This window comes from Macrobrachium nipponense, chromosome 17 (genome assembly GCF_015104395.2).
Source record: "Macrobrachium nipponense isolate FS-2020 chromosome 17, ASM1510439v2, whole genome shotgun sequence".
NCBI classification, from domain to species: Eukaryota; Metazoa; Arthropoda; class Malacostraca; order Decapoda; family Palaemonidae; genus Macrobrachium; species Macrobrachium nipponense.
Genome location: NC_087210.1, coordinates 28,586,370 through 28,612,906, shown reverse-complemented (window position 1 = coordinate 28,612,906; position 26,537 = coordinate 28,586,370). Strand labels below are relative to the sequence as shown.

The 26,537-nt window shown below is 44.0% G+C and overlaps 1 protein-coding gene across 1 annotated transcript in view; it reads left to right on the top strand.

Annotated features, from left to right (window-relative positions):
• Nucleotides 1-26,537, top strand: part of LOC135196150 (GATOR complex protein Iml1-like) — a gene marked incomplete in the record, with an annotated part of 480,334 nt that overhangs the window by 70,167 nt on the left and 383,630 nt on the right. Inside the window, 1 exon segment of the mRNA XM_064222704.1 lies at nt 15,974-16,099. Coding sequence (XP_064078774.1) covers nt 15,974-16,099 — 126 coding nt within the window.

Here is a 26,537-nt window from a genome sequence, read left to right as displayed (position 1 = left end):
GCCAGCCATCGCGACGGCGCCAGTTAGGCGTGAGGATTCAGCCAAGCGCGAGCGCCAGCCAAGGGCGAGGCGCCAGCCAAGCGTGAGGATTCAGCCAAGCGCGAGGCGCCAGCCAGGCGCGAGGAGTCAACATTGCGTGAGGCGCCAGACAAGCGCGATATACGAGCACTTCAGCCAGTCGCGAGATATGCCAGCCAGGCGGCGCAGCTGCCAGCCCAGGCCTACACGCTCCAGCCAAGCGTGAAGCGCCAGCCAAGCGCTAGGCGCAAGACAAGCGCGAGGCGCAGACAAGCGCGAGGCGCCAGACAAGCGCGAGGCGCCAGACAAGCGCGAGGCGCCAAGACAAGCGCGAGGAGCTGTTCAGGCGCGAGAAGTCAGCAGACGCGAGACTTCTTTTTAGACGTGAGAGAGAGTCGGTTCCACTCTATGAGCCCCTCTCCTAGTAGGAGTTTGTCACCAGTAGAGAGAGAACGGGATGAAGATCCTCTCGTTTTCAGGCCGATTCTCCACAAGGTGTAGAAGGAGATTCGGAAGAAGAGGGTGACGGTAGAGAAGGAGTCTCGAACTATAAAGTTCTGACTGACCTTCTTTTACGAGAATACGGAGATTCTTTAACTCCTGCCGCTCCTCCTTCGCCTCGATCACTGTTTTCGAGTGCCTAAGTCTTTGTCGGTCTTGAAGATGAGACCTACGATCTCTATGAAGAGCGCTTCAGTCCTTAGACAAATGGATGTTGTCTAAGAAGGATCTTGGCAGGACCACCTTCTGTATGCCTCCAGCCATACTTTCTGGCAAGAGAGGTTTCTGGTACCGAACTGGGGAGAACATGGGCCTTTCTCTCCCAGCGGCAGCCGAAGCGGACTTTTCAACCTTGGTTGACTCGTCAAGGAGACACGCTTTGAATGGAGCTCGCGTATCTTGGGCGATTTCGGAGACGGATCATCTCCTCAAGGGACTCTTCCATATTTTGGAAGTGTTTAATTTCCTAGACTGGTCCCTTGGGGTGATGTCTAAGAAAGCTCATGACTCGGATGGTCTAGACCCCGAAGTCATTCTGAGTATTCTTGCTTGTATTGACAAGGCGGTACAAGACGGATCAGGAGAAATCTCCTCTCTTTTTCGGAGCAGTACTCCTTAAGAAGAGGAGTATTTTAGTTCCTTCCTAACCAAGGCGGTTTCTCCCTCACAGAGAGCAGCCCTGGTTTTCGCTCCAATGTCTGACTTCCTGTTTCCTTCTCAGTTAGTGAAGGACATTTCTCGATCACTGACTGAGAAGGCGACTCAGGATCTTCTCCTGCAATCTGCAAGGAAGAAGAGACCACTTGTTTCAGTTGACAAGAAAGGACCGACTTCTACGGTTCAGCCCTTTCGAGGAGGCCCTCTCTCCAGAGCTACCTCTAAGAGAAGAGGTCTTGAGAGAGGAGGTAAGGCTCCTTCCCATCCCTTTAAGAAAGGGAAGTGGAGAACAGAACAGGCCTCCAAACACCAGTGGGGGCCAGGCTTCTCGAATTTGCAGACGCCTGGTCACTCATAAACTCAGACGCCTCTTCCATGTCCATAATCAGGAAGGGATATCTTATCCCCTTCCAAGACAGTCCTCCACTAACGACCATTCCGCGGGAACTGTCAGCCAGATACAGGGACCCTGTACTGAGGGATACTCTTCGTCTGATGGTGAATCAAATGTGAGACAAAAGAGCTATAGAACTGGTTCTAGAGCAAAACTCTCCGGGTTTTACAATCGGCTTTTCCTGGTTGCGAAAGCCTCGGGGGGCTGGAGACCAGTTCTAGATGTCAGCGCTCTGAACAAGTTCGTTCGAAAGGAGAAGTTCTCTATGGAGACTTCGGCCTCAGTCCTTGCGGCGTTACGTCAAGGAGATTGGATGGTGTCGCTGGATCTCCAGGACGCCTATTTTCATGTCCCGATTCACCCTTCGTACGAAGAAGTAACCTAGTCCGTTTCATGACGGGGGGAAGGATCTTTCAGTTCAGGGCCTTGTGTTTCGGCCTGTCCACAGCTCCTCAGGTCTTCACAAACCTGATGAAGAATGTGGCGAGGTTTCTTCACCTCAAAGGTGTCAACATCTCTCTATATTTGGACGATTGGCTCATCAGGGCCAGACAGAGACAGTGTTTGGAGGACCTTTCTTTGACCCTAGACCTGTAAAAGGCGTTGGGACTACTCGTGAACCTCGAGAAGTCACAGCTGATTCCAGACAGAACTTGGTCTATCTGGGGATTCAGATGATTCTCGGGGTTTTCGAGTATTTCCTTCGCAAGAGAGAATCGTGAGAGGCTTGGAAAAAGTCTCTCTCTTCTTAGGGAAAGAACGGACTTCGGCGAGGGAATGGTTAAGCCTGCTAGGCACCCTTTCCTCGCTCGAACAGTTCTTTCCTCTAGGAAGACTACATCTTCGCCCTATTCAGTTTTTTCCTAAGGAGATCTTGGAACTGAAGACGGGACTTCTCTCCGACAGTTTCTCCTTCCAATGGAGATGAAACCACACCTGCAGTGGTGGTTGTCCCCTCTAAAGAGAACAAGGGAATTTCTCTGGAAGTTCCGAACCCAGCCGAGTGTTGTATTCCGATGCATCGGAGAAGGGTTGGGGAGCAACACTAGGACGAGAGAAGTGTCAGGCACCTGGAAGGCAGCACAGGTGTCCTGGCACATAAATTGCAAAGAACTTCTAGCAGTTCACTTGGCGCTAAAGTTCTTCGAACCCTTTGTGACGAACAGTGTGGTCCAAGTGAATGTGGACAACACTACAGCCCTGTCCTACATTCGGAAGCAAGGAGGAACGCACTCAGTGTCGCTTTACGAGATAGCAAGAGATCTGCTAATTTGGGCCTCACAAAGAAACATCTCCCTCCTGACAAGATTTGTTCAGGGGACGAGAAACGTCAGGGCGGACAGACTGAGCAGGAGAAGCCAGGTCCTTCACACAGATGGACTCTTCATTCAGAGGGGTGTGTCAGAAGTCTTTGGGATCTTTGGGGCACTCCTCACGTAGATCTGTTCGCCACATTCCTTTCCAAAAGGCTGGAAGTCTTTTGTTCAGTGGTGGAAGACCCAAGAGCTCTCGTGGTCGACGCCTTCCTGCTGGACTGGTCTCATGTGGACGTGTACGCTTTCCCCCCTTTCAAAATCCTGGACAAGTGTTGAGAAAGTTCGTAGCGTCCAACGGACAAGGATGACCCTGATAGCCCTGTTTTGGCCAGCACAAGAGTGGTTTGCAGAGGTGCTGGAGTGGACAGTAGACTTCCCAAGATCCCTTCCAAAAAGGATGGATCTTCTCAGACAGCCACACTTCGAGAGGTTTCATCAAACCTCCCCGCTCATCGCTCTGACTGCCTTTCGACTATCGAAAGACTTGTCAGAGCGAGGGGGTTTTCTCGCGAAGCTGCAAGCGCTATCGCTAGAGCCCGCAGAGCTTCCACTAGACGAGTCTATCAGTCGAAGTGGAGGTATTCAGAAGGTGGTGTAAGTCTAAGAAGTTGTCCTCCTCCAGTACCTCTATAACCGAAATCGCTGATTTCCTTTTTGTTCTTGAGAGAGGTCTCGCATTTGTCTGTATCGACGATCAAAGGATACAGGAGCATGCTTTTGGCAGTATTTAGAAATAGAGGCCTTGACATTGCTGAGAATAAAGATCTGCACGACTTGATTAGATCGTTTGAAACGACAAAATCGAAGGAACTAACTCTCCTCCCAGCTGGAACCTGGACGTAGTTCTCAAGTTCCTTTCGTCTGACTGATTTGAGCCTCCCCACGTAGCTTCGTTCAGGGATATAACAAGAAAATGCTTGTTTCTCCTATCTTTGGCGACAGCCAAAAGAGTTGGCGAACTTCATGCCCTAGAAGATGAAGTCGGCTTTAACAAAGACTCGGCCTTTTGCTCGTTTAGAAACTCTTTTTCTAGCGAAGAATGAAAATCCATCGAATCCCTGGCCCAAGAGATTCGAGATCAAAGGCTTATCGAGTCTAGTAGGGAGAGAAACAGAGAGGTCTCTTTGCCCGGTAAGAGCCTTGAAGTTCTTTCTTACCAAAAGAAAGAAACAAAATGGGAGGCTCTAGACAAAGGTCTTTGTGGTTCGATTAAGACCCCCACAAGAATCATGTCTAAGAACGCATTAGCTTTCTTCATTAGGAGCGTCATTACGGATGCTCACAAGTTCTGTCCTGACGACTCTTTTTCCGCTTTTTAAGAGTAAAAGCCCATGAAGTTAGAGCAGTGGCGACGTCTCTCTCTTTTCAGAAGAATATGTCGTTAAAAGAAATCATTGACCTGACATATTGGAGGTGCAATTCAGTGTTTGCATCTCACTATCTTAAAGACGTTCGCGTGACCTACGAGAAATGTTTTTTCTCTGGGACCTTTTGTATCGGCGGATACAATACTGGGTACGGGAGCAAAACACCAATCCTTAAATTTGTACATACCTTCTACTAGATATGTTCTAGATTTCTGCTGACAAAGAGGGCTCGGTGCTGCACTGGCGGCCAGTCACTGTTGTTCAGTAAGGAACTCTTGTGATATCTTTTAGGGGAGTATTAAATTTTTTTTTTTGAGAATTTTGTATGAATGAGTTTTCGTTTCGAGTTATGGGGTTGTTTGTTATGAGTTCGGGGATAACTCAGAACAATTCTATATACTAACATGGTGGTTAGGATCAGGTGGTCGGGATTGGTTATGCTCCTTCACAAGGTGTGTTGTCATAGAAGTGGTCCAGTACCCATTGACAAAGTCCTTTTAGGCTCTGCCAAGTAAGCGGTTCTTATACCCATCGACAGACCCACAAGAACTCTAGCCATAGATCTAATATCTCGCTAAAGTCTTGGAGATGCAGACTACCGGGCTACAGCCACGAAGTCTACCACCTATCAGGTAGGAACCAAGGTTTTTTTTCTTTTATACCTACAACATATGTTGTTTACCTGTCTATTCCATATTAGCTGTCTCTGACCCTCCACCAAAGGGTGCCAATCAGCTATGTATATATCTGACAGGTAAGTTCATTGTATGAAAATGATATTTTTATACATTCAACTTCCCTGCCAGATATATACTTAGCTATAGTCTCCGACGTTCCCGACAGAATTTCAAATCTCGCGGCACACGCGACAGGTAGGTCAGGGGGTGGTCTACCTCTTTACCCGCCGCTGGTGGCGATGTACGAACCACTCCCGTAAGCTTGTCAGATTTTTCTCTGTCGCGGGAACGATAACAACTGTTGTCGGTTGGTTCCCCTCTCGATAGTTTTTCGATTCTCGGGCCCCTTTTTGCCTGGAGTTAATTTGGACTTTATTTTTGGTGACGTATTCGCTTTGTTTGGCTTGGCATACGCTGATTGTGGACCAGTTTGATTTTGAGTTTGTTTTTCTTTAACGATGTCTGATCTAGAAGCGGTAGTTAAAACTTCGGTTTTGTTTAGGGTTTGCGTGAATGAAGGATGTAAGGTGAGGTTGCCGAAAGCTTCGGTAGACCCCCCACACGGTTTGCATGAAATGCAGGGGGAATGAATGTGCTTTTGCTAACCCTTGTAATGATGTAAGGGATTGAATGAAAAAGAATATAAGGCTCTCTCTTCTTATGTTAGGAAGTTGGAACGTGATAGAGTGCGTAAGGCTTTCCTCTAGAAGTTTCTAGCAGATCTAGAATGAGTGAGTTGGATGTGGATCCTAATATTACTAACGTAGAATTAGAACCTTCTTCCAAAGTTTGCAGCCCCGGCTCCCCGCACCGAAGCCGAAGATTCGCCTTCGGAGGCGGCAGCTCTGAAAGCCAAGAATCGTTCTATGGATCAGAAGATTCGTCAGTTGGAAGGTAAGGAGAGTGTTAGTGATCAGTGCAGTGTCCCCAGTGTTGTGGAGGGTGCGTCTGACCGGCTCCTTAGTGCCTCTAGGCCTAGACCCTCTTCCAGACTCCCCAGTTCCAGTGGAGTAGGAAAGTCGAAAGCCGCAGGAGGGCTAGGGAGAGCCCCCACCGGTCAGGCGTCCCCTCGGCAGATCCTGAAGTACGCTCCCAGGCTGCCTCGGATCGCTACAAGAAGGAGCTCCTACGCCAATGCTTCTCCTCTTCGTCGTCTCCCTCTCCGAAGAGAGGTTGGAACTCCCGGATGCGTCGCGCCGTTGAAGAGAGCTTGGAAGGCTCCCTGCAGTCCTTTGTGCTTCTAGTCCGGAGTTTTCCCGGAAGAATCGTCGGTGGAGGCGAAGAAACCCAAGAAATCCTGGTGAATCGTTCTTTTCTCGCGCTCCGCTACTCGGGCGCCTGCTTCCGAGGAAGAACAAGAAGATTCTCCTAACGAGAGTACTCGCGGGACTTCAAGCTCAGATCACGGCGCTAGCAGACTCTCTAGCAGTTAGATCCCGTAGGAGAAGACGTTTCTCTTCCGATCAAGAGATCTAGGCGCCGCTCTTCAGAGGATCGTTCTCCTTCATATGGTGAGGTTTTTCGTATGAAGGGGGGGTTGGGGGCTCGCGTGAGAGCCCTCGCTCGAGTGAGCGCCCTCGCTCGCGTGAGCGCCCTCGCTCGCCTGGCTCTCTTTCGATTTCAAGACGCCAAACATCGTAGGACGCTCTATGGAGAAAGAAGTTTTTTTTTTCTCCAAATTGGATTCCCGCTTCCGGTAAGCGCACTGCACCCTGCTTGATCACGCGATTTCTTCAACTCCCTCGCGTGAAACTTCTCCTCAGCAGCCTCAAGATTCTAGAAGGCGCCCTTATACAGTAGGCGTTCTTCTTCCAGATGTCACTCTCCTCGAGTGTCGGATCGTGACTTCTCTCCTGACAGGCATCTAGAGTCTGGTAGGAGTCGTGTGCATGATAGACGGCCTACTGTTAGCCGCTCCCCCGCAAGGTAGGCGCCAAGAGCCTACTGCACATAGATCTCCTAGTAGGCGCTCGTCTCTTTTAAGGCGTCATACTCCTGATTATTCTCCTAGGGGCAGACAACAAGAGTCTTTCAAAAGCGCCCTTCTCCGTGTAGGCGCTCTCACCGCTTCTAGGCGCACTTCTCCTGACCGTTGTCTCTTGGTAGGCACCAGGAATCCCGAAGCACCCTTCTCCAAGTAGGCCGCTCGTTAGTTTTGAAGCGCCCTTCTCCTGAATGTTTTACCCTCCCGAAGAAGAAAAATTGTTAGTCGTCAAGAGTCTCGGGGCAAGCAGCCTTCTCCTAGTAGGCGCATTTCGCCTTCCAGTCGGACTTCCGTTGATCGTACGCAACTGGACAGGTATGGAGAGCCGCGCAACGCGCTCTGCTCTCGATAGGCGCTCTTCCTCCTGGCAGCCGCTCGCCTCAGGATAGGCGCATAGAAGTATAGTAGGTGGGCGCTCGCAACTCCTCGTAAGCGCCCTGTGGATGTTTCCGAGGATTCTCGGAGTAGGAGCCCTACCTCTCCTTCGGCTGAGATTCAGTATACCTCGAAGAGGGATTCTCATCGTAGACTTCCCAGATCTTCTCATCGTTCTCCAGTGGATGTGAACTCTTCTAAGAGAGGGCGTTTCTCCAACCTCTCGCTCAACTCCTGCTAGGATCCCTTCGTCACCTAAGGATCTCCTTTTTTTTTTTCCCAGGGCATCGCCTCGACAAGACGTAGAAAGGTTCGGATGAGGAACCGAACACTTCTGCTGCTGTCTCTTCTTACAAGAAGCTTACAGAGCTACTTTTACAAGTTTTTGGGGATTCCCTTACGCCGACGGCTCCTCCTTCTCCTCACTCACTTTTTTCACGGCGAAGACAGCGAAGAGTTCTTCTTGTGTGAGGATGAAGCCAACTCTTTCTATGAAGAAGGCACTGAGGAGTTTTGGTTCCTGGATGGCTTCCAAAGAAGAAGCGGGGAAAACTATGTTTGCTTTTCCTCCTTCGAAGTTATCAGGACGCGCTGGTTTCTGGTACGAAACAGGAGAGCCCTTAGGATTGGTCTACCGTCTTCGGCTGATTCGGATTTTTCGGCACTGGTAGATTCGACAAGGAGAACTGCCCTTAACTCTGCTAAGACGACTTGGGCAATGAATGAATTGGATCATTTGCTCAAAGGTATGTTTAGAGTGCTAGAAGTATTTAACTTCCTTGATTGGTCGTTGGGAGTCCTAGCCAAGAAAATTGAAGTGCCAGAGTCAATTTCGCCAGAAGATCTTATGTGTGTTTTTGTCTTGTATGGACAAGTCGGTAAGAGACGAAGCGAGTGAATCGCCTCCCTTTATGGGGCCGGGATCGTGAAGAAGAGGTCGGTTTATTGTTCCTTCTTAACGAAGTCGGTCCTCCCATGCTCAGAGGTCTTCTTTGCTGTTTGCTCCTCTGTCTACTCAGTTGTTGTCCCGAAACATCGAGTGCAGGACATTTCGAGGTCACTTTCGTCCGGTCCCAAGCCACCCCAGGACCTTTTGGTTTTTGGCACAGTCGGCAAGAAAAAAACCTCGCCCTTTTCCTTCCCTACCAAGGCTAAGAAGGAAAAGGCAAGTGTTTCGAGAACCCTTTCTTTTCGAGGGGGGGGCATCTTCATCAAGAACCTCTACGTTTAAGAGGTCGTAGACCTTCAAGAAGGGGTAAGACTTTCGCCAAGTCTGTTAAAGCCCCCAAATAACTTGCAAGTCCTTCAATCAACGGTGGGCGCCAGACTCTTAGAGTTTGCAGAAGTCTGGGCCCAAAAACCCCAAAAAGGGCGGATCCTTGGACCCTTTCTATTTTTTTGAGGAGAGGTTACCTCATCCCTTTCCTTTCGTCGAAAGACTCCCTTGACGACCATCCCCAAGGGAACTGACGGCCAGGTACAGAGACCCCATCATGAATCAAGCTCTCCATCTAGCAGTAGATCAGATGCTGGGAAGGGGGTGGGGGCTATCGAACTAGTGACAGACCATCATGGTCATCGGGCTTCTACAACCGCCTTTTCCTAGTTCCGAAGAATCCTCATGGGATGGAGACCGGTGTTGGATGTAAGCGCCCTGAACTTCTTCGTGAAAAGAAGAAGTTCACGATGGAAACGCCTTCATCAGTGCTGGCAGCACTTCGTCCAGGGGACTGGATGGTTTCCTTGGATTTACAGGACTTCTTACTTCCATGTACCGATCCATCCTTCCTCGAGGAAGTTTCTCAGATTCATGATGTGGGGAAAATTTTTCAGTTCAGGGCTCTGTGTTTCGGCCTCTCGACGGCCCCTCAAGTGTTCACAGGGATTTTGAGAATGTGGCTCAATGGCTTCATTTGAAAGGGGTGAGGATATCCATGGTACCGTTCGACGATTGGCTAATAGGGCCAATTCAGAAGATCGTTGTTTGAAGGACTTACAAGTACTTTAGAATTGACGAAGGCTTTGGGACTTCTCGTCAATTTCAAGAAGTCATCACTAATTCCCGAGCAAGAGTGTGTGTATCTCGGGATACAGATGAACTCTCTGAGTTTTCGGCTTTTCCCTCGCAGGAAAGGATAGCCCGAGGATTCGAGAGAGTAACAACCTTCTTAGGGAAAGAAGTATGCACAGTGAGGAGTGGATGATCTGCTGCTGGGACGCCCTCTCCTCCTCTGGAGCAATTTTCGTTTGCCCTAGGAAGGTTGCACCTGAGACCACTCCAATTCTTTCTTCATCGGAATTGGAGTCGTCGTTCTCAGGATTTGACGTTCTCCCTGTCGTTATCCCAGGACATCAAGAAACATCTCTTATGGTGGACAGATCCCAACCTCTTTGCGAAGGGACTGTCTCTTCAATCACAGACCCCCAACCTGGTGTTGTTCTCCGACGCGTCGGACATGGGGTGGGGTGCAACTCTGGGAACCAGCGAAGTGGTCATGGTGCCTGGGTGGGGGACCAGGTAGCCTGGCACATCAACAGAAAGGAGTTGATGGCTGTGTGGTTGGCTCTGAAGGCTTTCGAGCCCAAAGTCAGAAGATCGGTAGTGCAGGTCAACGCGGACAACACTACAGCTCTGGCATACATCAGGAAACAGGGGGGGACGCATTGCCTTCTCCCTGTACGAGACAGCAAGAGACCTTCTTCTGTGGGCAGAAGAAAGAGGAATCAAGCTTCTCACCAGGTTCGTGCAGGGAGAAAGGAATGTAAGAGCAGATCTCCTCAGCAGGAAAGATCAGGTCCTTCCCACAGAGTGGACCCTTCATCTGGATGTATGCCAGAGCCTGTGGAAGTTATGGGGCAGGCCACACATAGACCTCTTTGCCACGTCCAAAGAACAACGAGGCTGGAATCCTTACTGCTCTCCTCGATATCGGATCCAGAGGCAGTAGCAATAGATGCTCTTCTTCTAGACTGGAACGGACTCGACGTCTACGCGTTTCCCCTTTCAAGATCCTGGGGCTAACCATCAAGAAGTTCGTAGAGTCCGATTCAACGAGAATGACCTTAATCGCTCCCTTTTGGCCGGCCCAAGAATGGTTCACAGAGGTCTGGAATGGTTGGTGGACCTTCCAAGATCGCTCCCGCTAAGGAGCGATCTACTCAGACAACCCCACTTCGACAGGTACCACAAAAATCTCCTCGCTCTCAGTCTGACTGGTTTCAGACTGTCCAAAGTTTGGTCAGAGCGAAAGGCTTTTTCAGCAACAGCTGCTAAAGCAATCGCAAGAGCGAGGAGACCTTCCACCTTGCGTGTATACCCAGTCAAAGTGGGATGTCTTCAGACGTTGGTGCAAGAGGAAGAACATTTCCTCTTCCAAGTACCTCTGTGACCCAAATTGCGGATTTCCTTATTTCCTCCTCAAGAAGAATGTCATCTGGTTGTGTCAACTATTAAGGGATACCGCAGTATGTTAGCGGCGGTATTTCGGCATAGAGGCTTAAATATATCCGATGATAAGGACCTGCATGATCTTATTAGATCATTTGAACCATTAAGCGTCCTCATGTAGTACCGAACTGGAATCTAGACGTAGTCCTACAATTCCTTGGATCGTCTAGATTCGAACCTCCTGGCTTAGCCTCTTTCAAGGATTTGACGAAGAACTATCTTCCTTTTGGCCCTAGCTACAGCTAAGAGAGTGAGTGAGCTCCAAGCTATTGAGGGCAATGTAGGGTTTAAGGAAGATTCTATGGTGTGTGTTCATTTCTTCCAAGTTTCCTGGCAAAGAATGAAACCCTCACGCCCCTTGGCCCAGGAGCTTTGAAGTTCGTAGTTTATCTTTTCTAGTAGTGGAAGAGCCTGAAAGAACTCTTTGCCCTATGAGAATTATGAAGTATTTCCTTAAGAGGAAGGAACAACTTAAGGCTAATCAAGATGTGCTTTGGTGCTCCGTAAAGGACCCCACTCGGCCCATGTCGAAGAATGCTCTTTCCTTTTTTCTGAGAAGTCTTATTACAGAGGCACATGTTGCCTGTAAGGAAGATCATTTTAGACTACTAAAAGTGAAAGCTCACGAGGTGAGAGCCATCGTCAACTTCGCTTGCATTCAGAAAAAATATGTCTGTGCGGAACTTGATGGAGGCGACTTTTTGGAGATGCCAATCGGTTTTTTCGCAAACCACTACCACCTACGTATGTAAAAATCACATATGATAAATGCTTCGCCTTGGGTCCTTTCGTATCGGCGGATTCGGTGCTGGGGCAGGGAGCTGAAACTTATCCTGTGTAAATTGTTTATATGTTTACCCTATTTTTTATATTGTTGTTTTTTGGTTGTCTGAAAGAGGCTGCAGGAGGCACCTCTTTTTGTCGTAATATTAACCCTTTGTATTTTGGTTAGGTGGTCTGGTGGGTTTTGGCTCCTTGCAGAGGTAGTGGTAAGGATCTGTTAGGTAAGCGGACAAGGTCCCTCTAACAGCATCCGACTTGGATTCTACCACAATAGGGGATCACATATCCCAGTGGTAGATCCGAGAGTCTTTCAGCATCAGGTCACGTCCTAGCTGTAGCTCTCCAGGCAATGCAGACTCAGAGATAGTATCTATGAAGTCTTCATCCTGAAAAGGTGAGAACCAAGGTTTTTATATCCTACAACATTAGTTGTTTCCCGTCTTACCTGTATTATTGAGCTGTCTCTTACCCTCCACCAAGGGTGCCAATCAGCTAAGTATATATCTGTCAGGGAAGTTCATGTACAAAATGATATTGTTAAACTACAAATAAAGTTTTGTACATACTTACCTGGCAGATATATACGATTAATGGCCCCACCCAGCCTCCCCCTCAGGGAACAGGTGGAAGAGAAAAATCTGACAAGCTTACGGGAGTGGTTCGTACATCCGCCACCCAGCGGCGGGTAAGGTAGACCACCTGACCTACCTGTCGCGTGTGCCGCGAGATTTGAAATTCTGTCGGGAACGTCGGAGAACTATAGCTAAGTATATATCTGCCAGGTAAGTATGACAAAACTTTTTATTGTAAGTTTAACAATATCATTGTGTATATACAATAAAGTTTCATACATACTTACCTGGCAGATATATACGATTAATGGCCCACCCAGCCTCCCCGCAGGAGACAGGTGGAAGAGAGAAAATATGATAGAAAACGGGAATGGTTCCTAGTCCTGCCGCCCAGGGCAGGCAGGTAGATCACCTGACCTACCGGTAGCGAGTGCGCGAAATTTGAATTTCTGTCGGGGACGACGGAGTCTTAGCTATGTATATATCTGCCAGGTAAGTATGTATAAACATTTATTGTATTATAACTATCATTTTCAAAAATTTTCGGAAAAAAAAAAAATACTTATAGGCCTACCAGCCGAAAACTTTTGAATCATGCACCTTGGGGGATGCTGGGAGTTCACGGATCAAGGCATTGATTTTTTTACAATTGCTATGCAGGCGCGCAAGCGCGAATTTCCTTCTTATCGCACTAAAAAGTATCAGAGACACATCTCAAAAATTATTACGTCACTTTGACATAATTTTTGCACCATTTCAAATTATCCGTTACATGGAGTATTATATATGAAAATGTGTGCAATTTCATGTAGAATACAACAAAAAAATACTCATGATTGTAGCTTTCATCAGTTTTGAAATATTTTCATATAAATAACGATAAGTGCCAAAATTTCAACCTTTGGTCAACTTTGACTCTACCGAAATGGTAGAAAAATGCAATTGTAAGCTAAAACTCATATATTCTAGTAATATTCAATCATTTGCCTTCATTTTGCAACAAATTGGATGTCTCTAGCACAATATTTCGATTTATGGTGAATTTATGAAAAAACTTTTTCCTTACGTCCGTGCGGTAACCTCTGATAAATTTTTTCGTGCGATTGTCGAAATGTTTGCACCATTTTAAATTTGCCGTTACATAAAGTTTTATATATGGAAATGTGCGCAGTTTCATGCACAATACAACTAAAACCAACCCATGGTTGTAGCTTTTATCAGTTTTGAAATATTTTCATATAAATAACGATAAGTGCAAAAATTTCAACCTTCGGTCAACTTTGACTCTACAGAAATGGTCGAAAAACGCAATTGTAAGCTAAAACTCTTATATTCCAGTAATATTCAATCATTTACCTTCATTTTACAATGAATTAGAAGTCTCTAGAACAATATTTTGATTTATGGTGAATTTATGAAAGAAAAAACATTTTCCTTACGTCCGCGCGGTAACCTTCCGAAAAAAATCAGAAATTTTTTTGTGCGATTGTCGTAATGTTTGCACCATTTGAAATTAGCCATTACATAAAGTTTTATATATGAAAATGTGCGCAATTTCATGTAGAATACATCTAAAAATGATTGAAGGTTGTAGCTTTTCTCATTTTTGAAATATTTGCATATAATTCACGATAAATAGAAAAAAAAACCACGTTCGGTCAATTTGGACTCTACTGAAATTTATCTCATATTTGTAGTATAGGACGACTTCTAAATTACAAATCGAAATGTTTTTTGGAGGAAAGTGATTATTTGCAAATATTAAACAGAACAACTATATTAATGATAATGATGACTTAAATAAAGGTTGTTTTACTTGTTTTATCCAACAACAGTATTATTATTATCATATCGTTACTCTTATTACAGAATATAAACACTCTCGGGTACATTATTTGCATTTGATATTGTTTACATTCTCAAAATCTCGGCTGACTTGAGTATTATTGATATCTTCATTGCCATTATTTGTTAGGAGAGATATAATTCGGAGATACCTTTTATCATAACAAAGTTTGGTTGAAAATGTGCACATATTACTTCCTTGTATAATTATGGAGTTGGTGTGATTTCTCCAGTTCCAAACATCACTGCCTCCTGGCCATTATTCGTTTTATTCACCCTCGGCTATAACCTGCAGCTTTAATTTACTAGTATTCTTTCTTGAGATCTCCACTGCATAAAAAATGAACAAAAATGTATTTTATTTTTACGTATTGATTACTTTCTAATCCAGGTTATTTATGTTCACCCCTAAGGATACATAATCCTAGGTTATAGTCTACAGACAATATCTACTACAGCCTACCTAACATTCTCACTGAATTGATGTATATTTTAGGCTATAGCTGACATCGTTATTTGAAAGAATTATCTATGTATTTTAATAATAATTGTGGAACATTTCTTTTGCTAAAATTAATAAATAGAAAGATAAATTCTTCAGAACAAAGTTCACTTCTACAAATAGCTAACAATCACAAAATGTAAGAAGCATTACGTGTACTGGCGAAAAAAAACGGGGTTACGGCTTTTCATGCACAATAAAACTATAGTTCCACGGTCCAAAGTAAATCAATTTTAGCTGGAACTTGAAATTATGCTCCTAGCTTTTAATTTAGATGTTTCCAAATTTAGATGTTCCATGAAAACAATAAGTGAAGAACGGATCTCTGAGCTAACGATCCCAAATTGTTAAAGCCAAAGTGTGCTGGTGAAAAACAATGGTTTACGGCTTTTCAGGTACAATAAAATCATTGTTCCACATTATAAACTTAAATATTTTTAGCTGAAACTTAAAATTGTTTGCTTAGCTTTCAACTTATATGTTTCCATGAACCTCAGTAGTAAAATTAATAAGCAAAGAACGAAATTCTCGCAGATAGCCTAACAATCATAAATTGTAAGAAAAACCGATGTGTGCTGACAAATAAGCCAATTACGGCTTTTCACGTACAATAAATCATTGCTCCATTGTCTAAACTAAAATATTTTTAACTGGAACTTAGAATTATGCTCTTAGCTGAATCAGTAAGCATAGGACAGACTTCTCCTGAGTTCTGGTTTCTTGACCAACCGGAAAGGGAATGGGGGTTTGGTTGAATTTTGGTCGTATTTAAACTGTGACTGCGTATGCGCACAACCACTTCTTCCTGTGGTTTTGATGTAGGTAAACTGGGTACAGGCAATCCCCAGTTATCGGCGGGGTGCTGATAAGCAAAAATCACCATTAACCGAAACCCAGCAATTTTATGGTGCCAAGTTTCAGTTAATGGCACCGATAACCAGTTAAATGGTGCCCTCTGTTTAGGTATTTGTTATAGCGCCATAACTCTATTATTGGCACCTTATGGCGCCGATAACAGATACTCGGTCCTTATGGCGCCATAAATTGCTGATTTTATGGCGCTAGACGAGCCCCTTAAAACTGGATCGCCATAAACTGAGACCGCTGATAACCGAGGACTGCCTGTCTTAGTGTTCGCTGAGGATAATAGAAAGTGCCCTCTTATCCTGAGTTAATTTATACTCTATCACGTGTTATAATGTTTATCATTATGATACAATACCTGGCCACTAGATCAGTTAAGAGAATTCTTTGACATTAGTCTGGTCACCATGGAGCTCTGGATAGACCATGGAAAGGGTAATCCTTGAGGACGAGACAGTGACTACGTACACTATAAAAGTGACTACACTATAAAAAATAAAATATTTAATATTTTTTATTTTATGATTTTTGTTTGTATGTATAAATCCAGTTGAATAAGATTAATGCTGCCTTGAAGGTATATAATAGCTTCATGTTTTATGGGTTGTTTAATGTTTGAATTTAAAGTATTTTGGAACACGCCATTGTCAAATATACTTTACTTTTTCAGGTAAATTCTGTGGTTTATATCAATAAGAAGATTGAGTTCTGTGGTGGAATAGTCAGATGCCAGGTTTATGAGATGTGGGCACTTGGGGAAAAAGTTGCCTGCGGTGTTGTTACTGATGATACTAAAGTGAGTATTAAAGCTATATATGTAGTATTGTCACTCTATATGGCAACAAAGTGATGTAATGTGTTTTCAGTGACTAGTTTTCAGCATTCATTAATGGCAATTTAATTAGCACCTCCCAGTATTTGTTAATTCTATGTATTCTTTGTTTTAAGGGTAGTGTTGTTGTTGCCCTTGTCACAAACTTTAATTTTAATTATCAATTAGAGTACTTTCCAAGATTTTAAAAAAAGCCGTGGACTTTCTCAACCATTAAATTTTGTGGTCCAAAGAAGCTTCTGGGAACCTAACCCATATCATTATTCCACATGGAAAAGTTGTATGGGCTGGAATTTTCTTCTGAAATCTTTCTTATTAGACCTTTAAAATGGTTATGCCAAAAAACCTCTCATCCCTTACGGTATTTGAAACTGAAACAGATCTGCATAGTTTTTTTATAGTTGTGAAATAAACCCAGCTGTTTCTGTGCTCAGAGAATTAATATATTATAACCTTAAAACTGAGAAAACCAGTGATGTACAGTAACATTGACTAGGACAGGATGATTTCTTTGTTTCTTGACTAACAGTTCATTTTGAAATTTTAAACAAAAATCTTCCGTGTCCCAAGTTTACTTTTACACGTTTAGGTATACTGTAGAAATGTTGTATCATGGTGTTAGTGCTTGCCCACCATAAAAAACAAGTGTTTTACAAGGAAATAGATGAAAAGGGTTACTTTAAAAGAAATTGAATGGTACATAATTGATTGGAAAGAAGTTACTGATAACTAAACTGTCATAGAAGCCCCATCTGATATTAAATTTAGACATTATTTTTAGTGACCTGTATGCAAATGGTAGAGTGCCAGATAACATTCTTGGAAATAATGACAACCCAATTGAAATGCACATTCCAATTTTAGATGATCCAGTATCCAAGAGCAAAGTGATTGACGATACAGTATTAGACAACTCAAGGCAATCAAGAGACAAGCCGTAATGGTTGTACCTTTGGGAAGTTTTAACTATTGAATACTGTGTGGGTTGTTATATTCAAGTTATATTTCTTTTAAATGCTTTTATTTTTTCAACCTCTCTCACTTGTGGTGCAAGGCCAAGTTTTATTCTCTGTTTGTAATGCAGAAATATGGTAGTATTACCCCAAGCTGCAATGAACCGTAGTTCCTACTTTTACTTAACAGCCTATGCTAACCCAAATAATTTGTATGGGTAAGGAATCTGGCAAAGACAGATGGCTTGGTCTTTCTGCTCCTTGTTAATAATGGAATTGTTCTACACAACATACAAACCATTAGTCCTTCATATTGGGAATTACTTTCAGAGAGAGCTGGAACACTTATGTTTAACTTTTAACAAGGTGATGAAATACATAGTTAACTGTCGACTATGGGTGAGAATCCTGCCCATCCAGTCGGAATGCACTCAATTTGGTTTTGGTCATCATTGATGGAGGTTCACTTCTCCTCTCTGCCTGCCATTTAACTTTGTTTACATTTTCTTTGTATTGTTGGTATTGGTGATAAATAATTATGATGTATTGTAATACAGTGGACCCCTGTATTCGCGTTCTCCGGATTCGCGGACTCACTGATTCACAGATTTTTATCTGGACCATATCTAACCATTATTTGTGGTGAATTCGCCTATTCGCGGGATTTTCCGGCGGTAAATAATCACTAATTAGTGTATTTTGGTGTTATTTTCATGCCTAAATACATTTTTATGATACAAAAATGATTTACTAATTTTAAAATATTAATATTGATCAATACTGCATTAGTAAGTTTAATAAGATTAAATGATATCACATAATAACTAATAATTCTCTCTCTCTCCCTTACAGGGATGTATGCTTTTTGTGTGATAAATGATTTACTAATTTTCTAATATTAATATTAATGTAAAGAGCAAGCATTCAAGAAAGAAAATACTATATTGAATTAGTAAGATTTTAGTTTATGAATTTTAAAAATTATGTAAGAATGAAGGAAATCCCAGTCTTCTCTCTCTCTCTCTCTCTCTCTCTCTCTCTCTCTCTCTCTCTCTCTCTCTCTCTCTCTCTCTCTCTCTCTCTCTACTGAGATGAGAGATTTTTATGGTACACTATGTATAATATGTTTATTAATATTTTCATATGATAATAGTAATATTAATAATAATGATAGTAATAATAATAATAATAATAGTAATAGCTGTGATTACCAAAATCATATGTGAATGTATTTTACAAATACTACGAAAATCTCTCTCTCTCTCTCTCTCTCTCTCTCTCTCTCTCTCTCTCTCTCTCTCGCTCTCTCTCTCTCTCTCTTCTCTCTCTCTCTCTCTCTCTCTTCTTCTCTCTCTCTCCCTCTCTCTCTCTCCTCTCTCTCATCTCTCTCTCTCTCTTCACAGGAGATGTAAGTTTTTTTGGATGATAAATGATTTACTGATTTTTCAAATATCAATATTAATGTAAACAGCTATAATATCAATTCATTAAAGAAAATACTAAAGTGAATTAGCAAGATTTTAGTTTATAAATAAAAAATTATGTAAGAATGAAAGAAAATGCATTTTACCCTCATCTTTCTCTCTGAACTCCACTGAAATGAGAATTTCTATGGCACATGTGTATGTTTATTAATATTTTTGCATAATAATAATAATAATATAACTAATTTCAAAATTCATATGTGATAGTATTTTATAGAAGTACAATAATCTATTCATTTCAGTCTTTTAAATAAGGATAACCCTCCCCCCCCCTCTCTCTCTCTCTCTTTTCTTTTGCCACACGAGATAGTATGTCTTAGTGGTAAAATAATAATATACAGTACTAGTTTTACAAATAATATTAAGTTTAATGAGATTAAACAGTAACAATAACATCTCTCTCTCCTCTCTCTCTCTCTCTCCTCATCTCTCTTCATCTCTTCTCTCTCTCTCGATCTCTCCATCTCTCTCTCTCTCTCTCTCTACTTACGTATGTTTATTTGTTATGTAGTATAAATAAATGATTTACCTTATAACTAATTTTCAAATATTAATAAGATTAAGTAAAAATAGTGATACCCAGTCTTTTTATCCACTTGGAGGAAAGTGGGCGGGGGAGTAAATGACAGTTTGATATAGTATTGGCAGAGTATTGGTGGAGGGGAAGGAGTCTGAGTTTAGGAGTTATTCTCTCTCTCTCTCTCTCTCTCTCTCTCTCTCATATTATTCTCTCTCTCTTCCTCTTCTCTCTCTCTCTCCTCTCTCTCCTCTCTCTCTCTCTCTCTCCCATTATTATTCTCTCTGTCTCAGAAATAATTCATAATTTTCACTCTTGATGGTTAAGATATTTGATGTTGCCATTCACTGCTCTCTCTCTCTCTCTTCTCTCTCTCTCTCATCTCTCTCTCTCTCTCTCTCTCTCTCTCTCTCTCTCTCTCTGTTATTGGCTGTAGGTATATATTTTTAATGGTAAAATGTTTAAGATGACTTTGAAATTATATTAATAATATAACCTGAAAGATTAATACAGTAATAGGTTAGTAATTTTAGGTATATTTGAAGTAGGATGTTATTAAAGGTATACATTTGGTATCTGAAATTTCAAGATAGGCAGTTATAAGCATTTTTAGTGGTGGTTCTAACTATTCGCGGGTTTTAACTATTCACGGGGGTGTCTGGTACACATCCCCCGCGAATACGGGGGGAACACTGTATATGCAAATACAATTCTTGAGTTTATGCATTCAGTATTCTAATATAGTTTTTCATACAGTAATAACTCAATCTTACGTGATTCAAGTTGCGCAAATTCACAATAGCATGAACGTTTCATTGGAACCTAACTAATTATTATGCGCGAGTATTTCACAGACATGCAAACACAAACACAACATTTTTCAATCCTGTAAAAACCCTGCAAAAGTGTTTGTTTAATTTTTTATGTCATAAGTTTTCAAGCTTTTATGTGTAAATTGATTAACATAAGATAATAAAAATAATAATTCTCTCTCTCTCTCTTTTACTGAGGTGAGAGAATTTTTATGGTACATTATGTACTATGTTTATTAATATTTTCAAATAATAATAATAAAAATAATATAACTGTACTAATTACAAAATTTGTATGTGATAGTATTTTAAAGTAAATAATCTTTAAATTACACTTTTAAGTAAGAACAACTCTTCTCTATCTAGATAGATAGAGAAGAGTTGAGAGAATTTTTATGGTATATCTACTATATGTTTATTACTATTTTCAAATAATTTATAATAGTAATAATATAACTGTAATGACAAACTTATGCATATAAAAAATTCTTTCCCACATCTTTCTTTTTTAACTCTACCAAAAGCTCGAAGTCCATAGCTGTCAAAAAGGTCAAGTAATGTGACAGGAGGGAGATTGTTGCCAGATTAGTGATCAATGATTTTTACATAATTTTCTCTCTCTCTCTCTCTCTCTCTCTCTCTCTCTCTCTCTCTCTCTCTCTCTCTCTCTCTCTCTCTCTCTCTCGTAGTTAGCGACATAACTAAGGGTTGCATTAGTCCAAATAAAAAGCACTGTTGGTTCAAAAGTGGTTGAGAAGACTTCTAAAAATAGATCATTTGTCAAACTATAGAAGTATGCATTTATTAGCATTTTTAGAGACCGTGCCAAACTTAAGTAAAAATTCCCTTTATGCGTGGGGGTCTGGAACCTAACCTCGCGCAAGTACGGGTTATTACTGTATTGATATTTGTAAACCTTGCGACTTTCATTAGCCAATGATGTGTCAAACTGGTTTTATTGTTGCTAAGGCAATGGGCTCAAAACTAGTTTTCTCACCTTGCTTATGTGCTTAGCTCATTGGCATGCATTCTCTCAGGGTGAATTTTATTCCTTCATCTGGTGAGGGAAAGTTATGCTGAAATTTTCTTTGATATTGTAATGTTTTAGTTTTTTCAGATGTTATAGAGCTTGAATGCCTGGGAATATGGGTTCTCTCGCTGGCATTACTTGCAGTATTGCCCTGTATGGTGCCGATTGCTCTTTTTTTTACATGTCTACAGGCATGAAACAGCAGTTGTTTGGGTTCTTCGGAATTTTTGGTTCACTTAGAGACTGAGAGAGAGAGTTTGTGTGTGTTCGTGTTCCTCCATCACATTCCTTCGGAGATGGTTTAGGAGTTCTGGGACAGAGATGGTTTTGTATTAGAATCAAAGAAGAGAATCAATTTGTTATCATTGTCTTTGCCTTTTTGTTCCTGGTGCTTTCTCTAGTCTTCGGACTCAGGAATCGTGTTGTGGGTCTCTCAGAGACCCTGCAACATGGGAGCACCAGGTGCATGGGTCTCCTCTGATATGACAAGTTGAAGAGGTAATCCGTGTCATGTGCTAGTTCCCGGAAATATTTTCTGGACTAGTATCTACCTCTGCCCATGTTTCTTCAGACACTCAGGTAGAGGGAGCAACAGGTGATCATCCTATTCATGACTTGGTAGCTTGTTCCAAGTACATGCTAGGATGTCTTTGAAAATCTGAGACTCAGAAGCTGCTAGGCTTGAGTCTGGCACTTGGTTGGAATAAGTGCTTTGGGTTCTTCTGAACTTCAAGACTTAAGCCGGGCGCTTGGCTTGGACCGGGTGCTCGGGCTTCTTCGGAAATCTGACTCGCTAGCCCAGCCATGTAGTACAGGCAGTCCCCAGTTATTGGCGGGCTCGGTTAATAGCTATCCGGTTTTACGGCCCTTGTCTTGTGCCATAAAATCGGTGATTTTTGGTGCCATAACATACCTTACAGAGACGCCATAACATACCTTTCAGAGACGCCATTAACCGAAACTTGGAGGCGCAAGCACCATAAATCCACAAGTTTCAGTTAAAGGTGGTTTTTGCTTATCAGCACCCTGCCTAGAACGAAACCCCTGCCGATAACCAGGGACTACCTGTACTCGGTTTTCTTCAGAACTCTGAGACTTGGAAGCTGATTGGCTCAGGCCAAGCATTGGGCTCCGAGCCACTCCTGTGCTTCCTGCTCCCAGCTGTCCTGGTTGCTCCTGTTCCCGCTCCTAGAGTTCAGTTCCTGCTGGCCCCGCTGTTCCTGTTGCCCGGGCTGCTGCTGCTATGCCTAGTGCCCCAGCTGTATTGGTTGCTCCTGTTGCTGCTATCACCCAGGCGGCACTTGCTGTGCCTCCTGCCCCAGCTGCCCTAGTTGCTCCTGTTGCTGGTGTTCCTTCCACCCAGGCTGCTCCTGCTATTCCTGCTGCCCCAGCTGCTTCTGTGGTTCCTGCTGCTCTCTCTCCTGGATGGGAGACCTGACTGCCATCATGAAGATGATGTCGAAGAAGAATCAAGGAAGAGGATTTGGAAGGTATCAATCATCATCATCTTCATCTTTGACTTTGTCGTCTGCTGTCTCCTTAAGTTGTTCTTCTGAGGCTCACCGCTGAGGAAGAAGAAAACTGCTTCTCCCTCCTCCTAATAACTTAGGACTTCTTAGGGGTTAACTCCCTCCGTAGGGGAAGCAGTGGGATCTTGGCTCTTCCCAGCCTTCGGGCTCTAGGAACCAATTTGCATATCCCACTGGGGTTCTTATGTTTTGGGAGCCTTGGGTGCACGGTCCCCAGTCCGCGTTTCCATTACCAGCTCGAAGAACTCTGCTTCTAAGACTGGTACTGTGCCCATCTCTTCCCAAGTTTCTTTGGATTCTTGGAAGGAGACGGTTCCCGTTGATTGTCCTGCAAAAGATTCGGGAGCATCGGGTGCTCGGCCAAGCCAAGTCTTGCGGAGTGCTTGAGATTCTACGGTGTCTCAGGCACCTGAACCGGTACTGGAGTGACCACTCACTAGTCCAGTTCAGGCACAGGTTGAGAGAGAGTGCTGAGACATGCAGGTGTCTCAGTGCTTCCTGCCAGCACTGCTTTTAGTGCTTGGCAAGTTTCCCAGCCCAGTGTTTCAGTCCTGAGGGTCCGAGCACCTGGAGAGGCAGAGAGGAGGTTCCATGTCCAGTCTTCTTGGGAGGTTTCGGCTGCGAAAAAGACTGGCGTGGTGTGAGGACTGCACGTTCACACCAGCCAGCTTCCAAGTGCTCTACTCCTGTCAGCTCTAATCGCATTTGTGTGATCAGCTTGGCTCACCTCAGCTGAACTTCTCCGCTCTCCTTGGGATAGCGCTTCCCCAAGGCATAAGCACTCTTCCAGACCCGTGCTGCCATCACCACCCCCCCGGTTGGTGACCGCCTGGCCTGCCTCTCCTGCTGGTTCGTCTAGCAGGACAGGTAGAAGTGCTTAATCCCCCTCACCTGTTCCCTCAACCACCTGTGGTTTTTCACCTGGAGGGGGAGCCGGAAACAATGGACCCTTGACGAGACTGCTTCTTTTTGAAGTTCTACTATGAAGGCCCACACCGCAGATTCAGTTCTTGGACTGACTTGGGTGTACACTCAAGTAGTCGAGGAGGGATCTCAGAGGTCAGCCAAGGTTCTCCTTCTTAAGGAAGAGTAGATCGGGAGGACTGCCCCCTGGAATGACTCAGGGTCTCTTCTCCAGGATGTGGACATCCCCAAGATGCAGAGAACCTTTGTATAGGTCATTGCGCTGATTCATGAGCACCGTGATCTCAAGGAAGGAACCATGGCCTTTTCTGTCATGCTTCAAATCTTTTTGGTAGCCAAATTAGAAACCAAAGACTTTGATAGAGTTGCCATGTTCCATCTTTTCTGAAAAGGTACTCGATCTAGTAAATTTCCTGATCTTTGGGCAGGAGGATTTACTCCGATCAAACCATTCAGAGAAGCTTTTTTTTCCTCTGTGACAGCAGAAGCGCTTCTACACACCTGCAGACACACCTGCAGGTTGACCTGGACCTGGTTTGTCTAGATCTTGTGGAAGGGATCTTCCTCTTGCAGCAAGGAGCAGCAAATCTGGAGGCTACCACTATGATACCTGGCCACCAGACAACAGCCTTTAGGCTTGTAGGGAAGATCAGCTGTTCCCCACCATCTTAAAGATCTTTAGGAAGAGGAAGTGAAGGAAGAGAAGTTGTATCATTGTCTTCGTCTGCTGCCTCCTTGCCTTTTACTTTGGGTGCTCGCCCAGGGAAGGAGTGGATCTTTCGTTGGCTCACCCAAGTCTCTGGATTAAGGGGCCGTCACAAACCTTGCCAAGGTATTGAGATTCAGGAGCCTGATTACATGAGTCTCCAAGATTTGAGTACTCAGAAGCAGTTCTTGGAAATCTTCTTCTGAGACTGGTGATGTGCTTGCCTCTGCCCAGTCTTCTTTGGACATTCAGGTAGAGGAGGCTCCTGTGGATTGTCTTCGACGTGATTCAGGAGCTTCAATGATCTTGGGGTTCTCGGCTTTGCCAAACCTCAAGTTCCCAAATCAGTACTGGAGAGTTTCCTCCCCAGTCTGGTTCAGGCACAGTATGAGGTATGAAAGTGTCCAAGGTTCTTCACCTCCTACCAGTACTTCTTCATTTACTCGGCCAGGCTTCTGACCAAGTGCTTCCGTATTAGGGTTTGAGCAATCAGAGATGCCGAGGTCGTCTCCTCCTCCGTCTTCTCTCAAGGTGGCTTCAGCCTCGAAAAAGACTGAGGCATATTACAAGGTACAGACATTGCTAAAGATGGTATTGTCAGTACCTTTGAGTATACATATTTTCCAGTACATATCAGTCTTCTTTGGGGAACTAGAGGTGACTTCTCTACTTGGCTGACCTTAGGGGAACAGAAGACAACTTCTCCACTTGTTGGACTTGGTAGTCTAGTTCAAGTATGAGAAGCTCGACCCCAACTAAAGTAGAATACTTAGTGACCTGTCATGCCAGTGTTTCTGTCTCAGTTGCATATCAACAGTTTCAGTGAAGAATTCAGCTCAACTGTAACAACCATCCTCGTTCACCTGTCACTTTGGAATAACTGGGTCCTCAGGAATGGTTTTTCATAGTTCCCATCAGCAGAGAATACAAGGATTCTTTGTCTCCTATCAGGGACTCTGTCCTTTTCCATTCCTTCAGGAGGAAATTACAGGAGCTTCGTTGGAGTGCCTCTGCACACTCCCCTCCCGTCATGCCCATGTTTGCAGATAATTGACTGAGGGAAGAGGTGTACATCTGGAAGACTTGCATCCTGCAGGTGAGTGGAACCAGCTTGGCAAGCATCTCCACACCAATTTTTGAAACTCAGGACAGGTTTATTGGCTTTTCCAGAGACTCAAAATCTTGGTAAGCTGCTGTGTGGTACAGATGAGCGTCAGTACCCCTTTCACTGATTAGTAACTTCTGTCAACAAAAAAGCGGGCAGCAGATTTCCCTCCAGCTCTACAGGTTGACGATGCAAGTATACGAGTGGGCGGCTGCACACTCAGGAAGCTGTTAGCCATGTGTGTCCCGGGTCTTTGGAACGTAATGGGAATCAAGCTCATCACCTATGTCAGGTGACAGAGTTTAGGCCCTTTTCTCCAGCACTTTGCGAGATTTCCCATCCTTTGGAAACTTTTTACAATCATCATTTGATAATGTCAATGTACTGTGGTATCGTTCCACTTCCTCGGTCGCTGGTAGAACATCTGCCAACTCATGGAACAATCTTCAAGCCTTGGAAGGGGCAAAGGATCTCTCAGTTGCTTCTCCCTCTCTACAGGTGTGGGAAGCATGGTTTGGGGCTCTTCAAAACCCTGTGCCATGAGAGCAACAGAGGCATGGGTCTCCATGGACACCCATGCCTCTGACACCGGTTCAGGGAAGTCATCTTCCTAGGCCAGTGAAGAACCTTCCATGAGTGCACAGTAGTCCTCGGATCTCTGTGTATCGGCTGCTGCTGCTATACGGGTTTCACAGAATCCCGTGCCACAGAATTTTCAGGTTCGCAGTTCTTCTGGACACCTGTGTCGCCAGAGGTACAGGGGGTTCTGGTAACCCCCTTATCACCAATCTCTGCCTAGGGAATCTTGCCTGAGCAGTAAGGTTCTGCCACCGCACGGGCTCACAAGGGCTGTGACACTGGTAAGGTCCCTGGTCTTTGGACCATTGCCCAACTTACAAGAGAGTGCAGGTCCAATGCTCAAGCACAACCTCACCCCCGGCATGTTCTTGCATGGGAACAGTGCCAGGGTCCTAGACAGGCAATACAACCCACAGGTAATCACCTTGGAAGGAGGGGTCCTACTTTGTCTTCTTGTCTGTGGAGGCTTAGGTCTCCAGCCAGACTATGGCACTTGAGGAGATGCGGTTCAGTAACTCTCGAGTTTGTCCCGGAACTCATAGCAAGACTTTTGAGTCATTCACTTCATCTCAAACTGGTTAGTAGTGCAGTTGGCCCCCTGTGATTCATACCAGCACCCCCCCCAACGAATAGCTAAAATCTGTGAACAGTTAACACCCCTTCTAAAAATGACTTAACGTGAAGCCTGGACACATCCATTGTAACTTTTTTCAAACACTGCGGTTTGGTAGTTAACTGCCTGTCCAGTAGTCAGGGTAGTTGT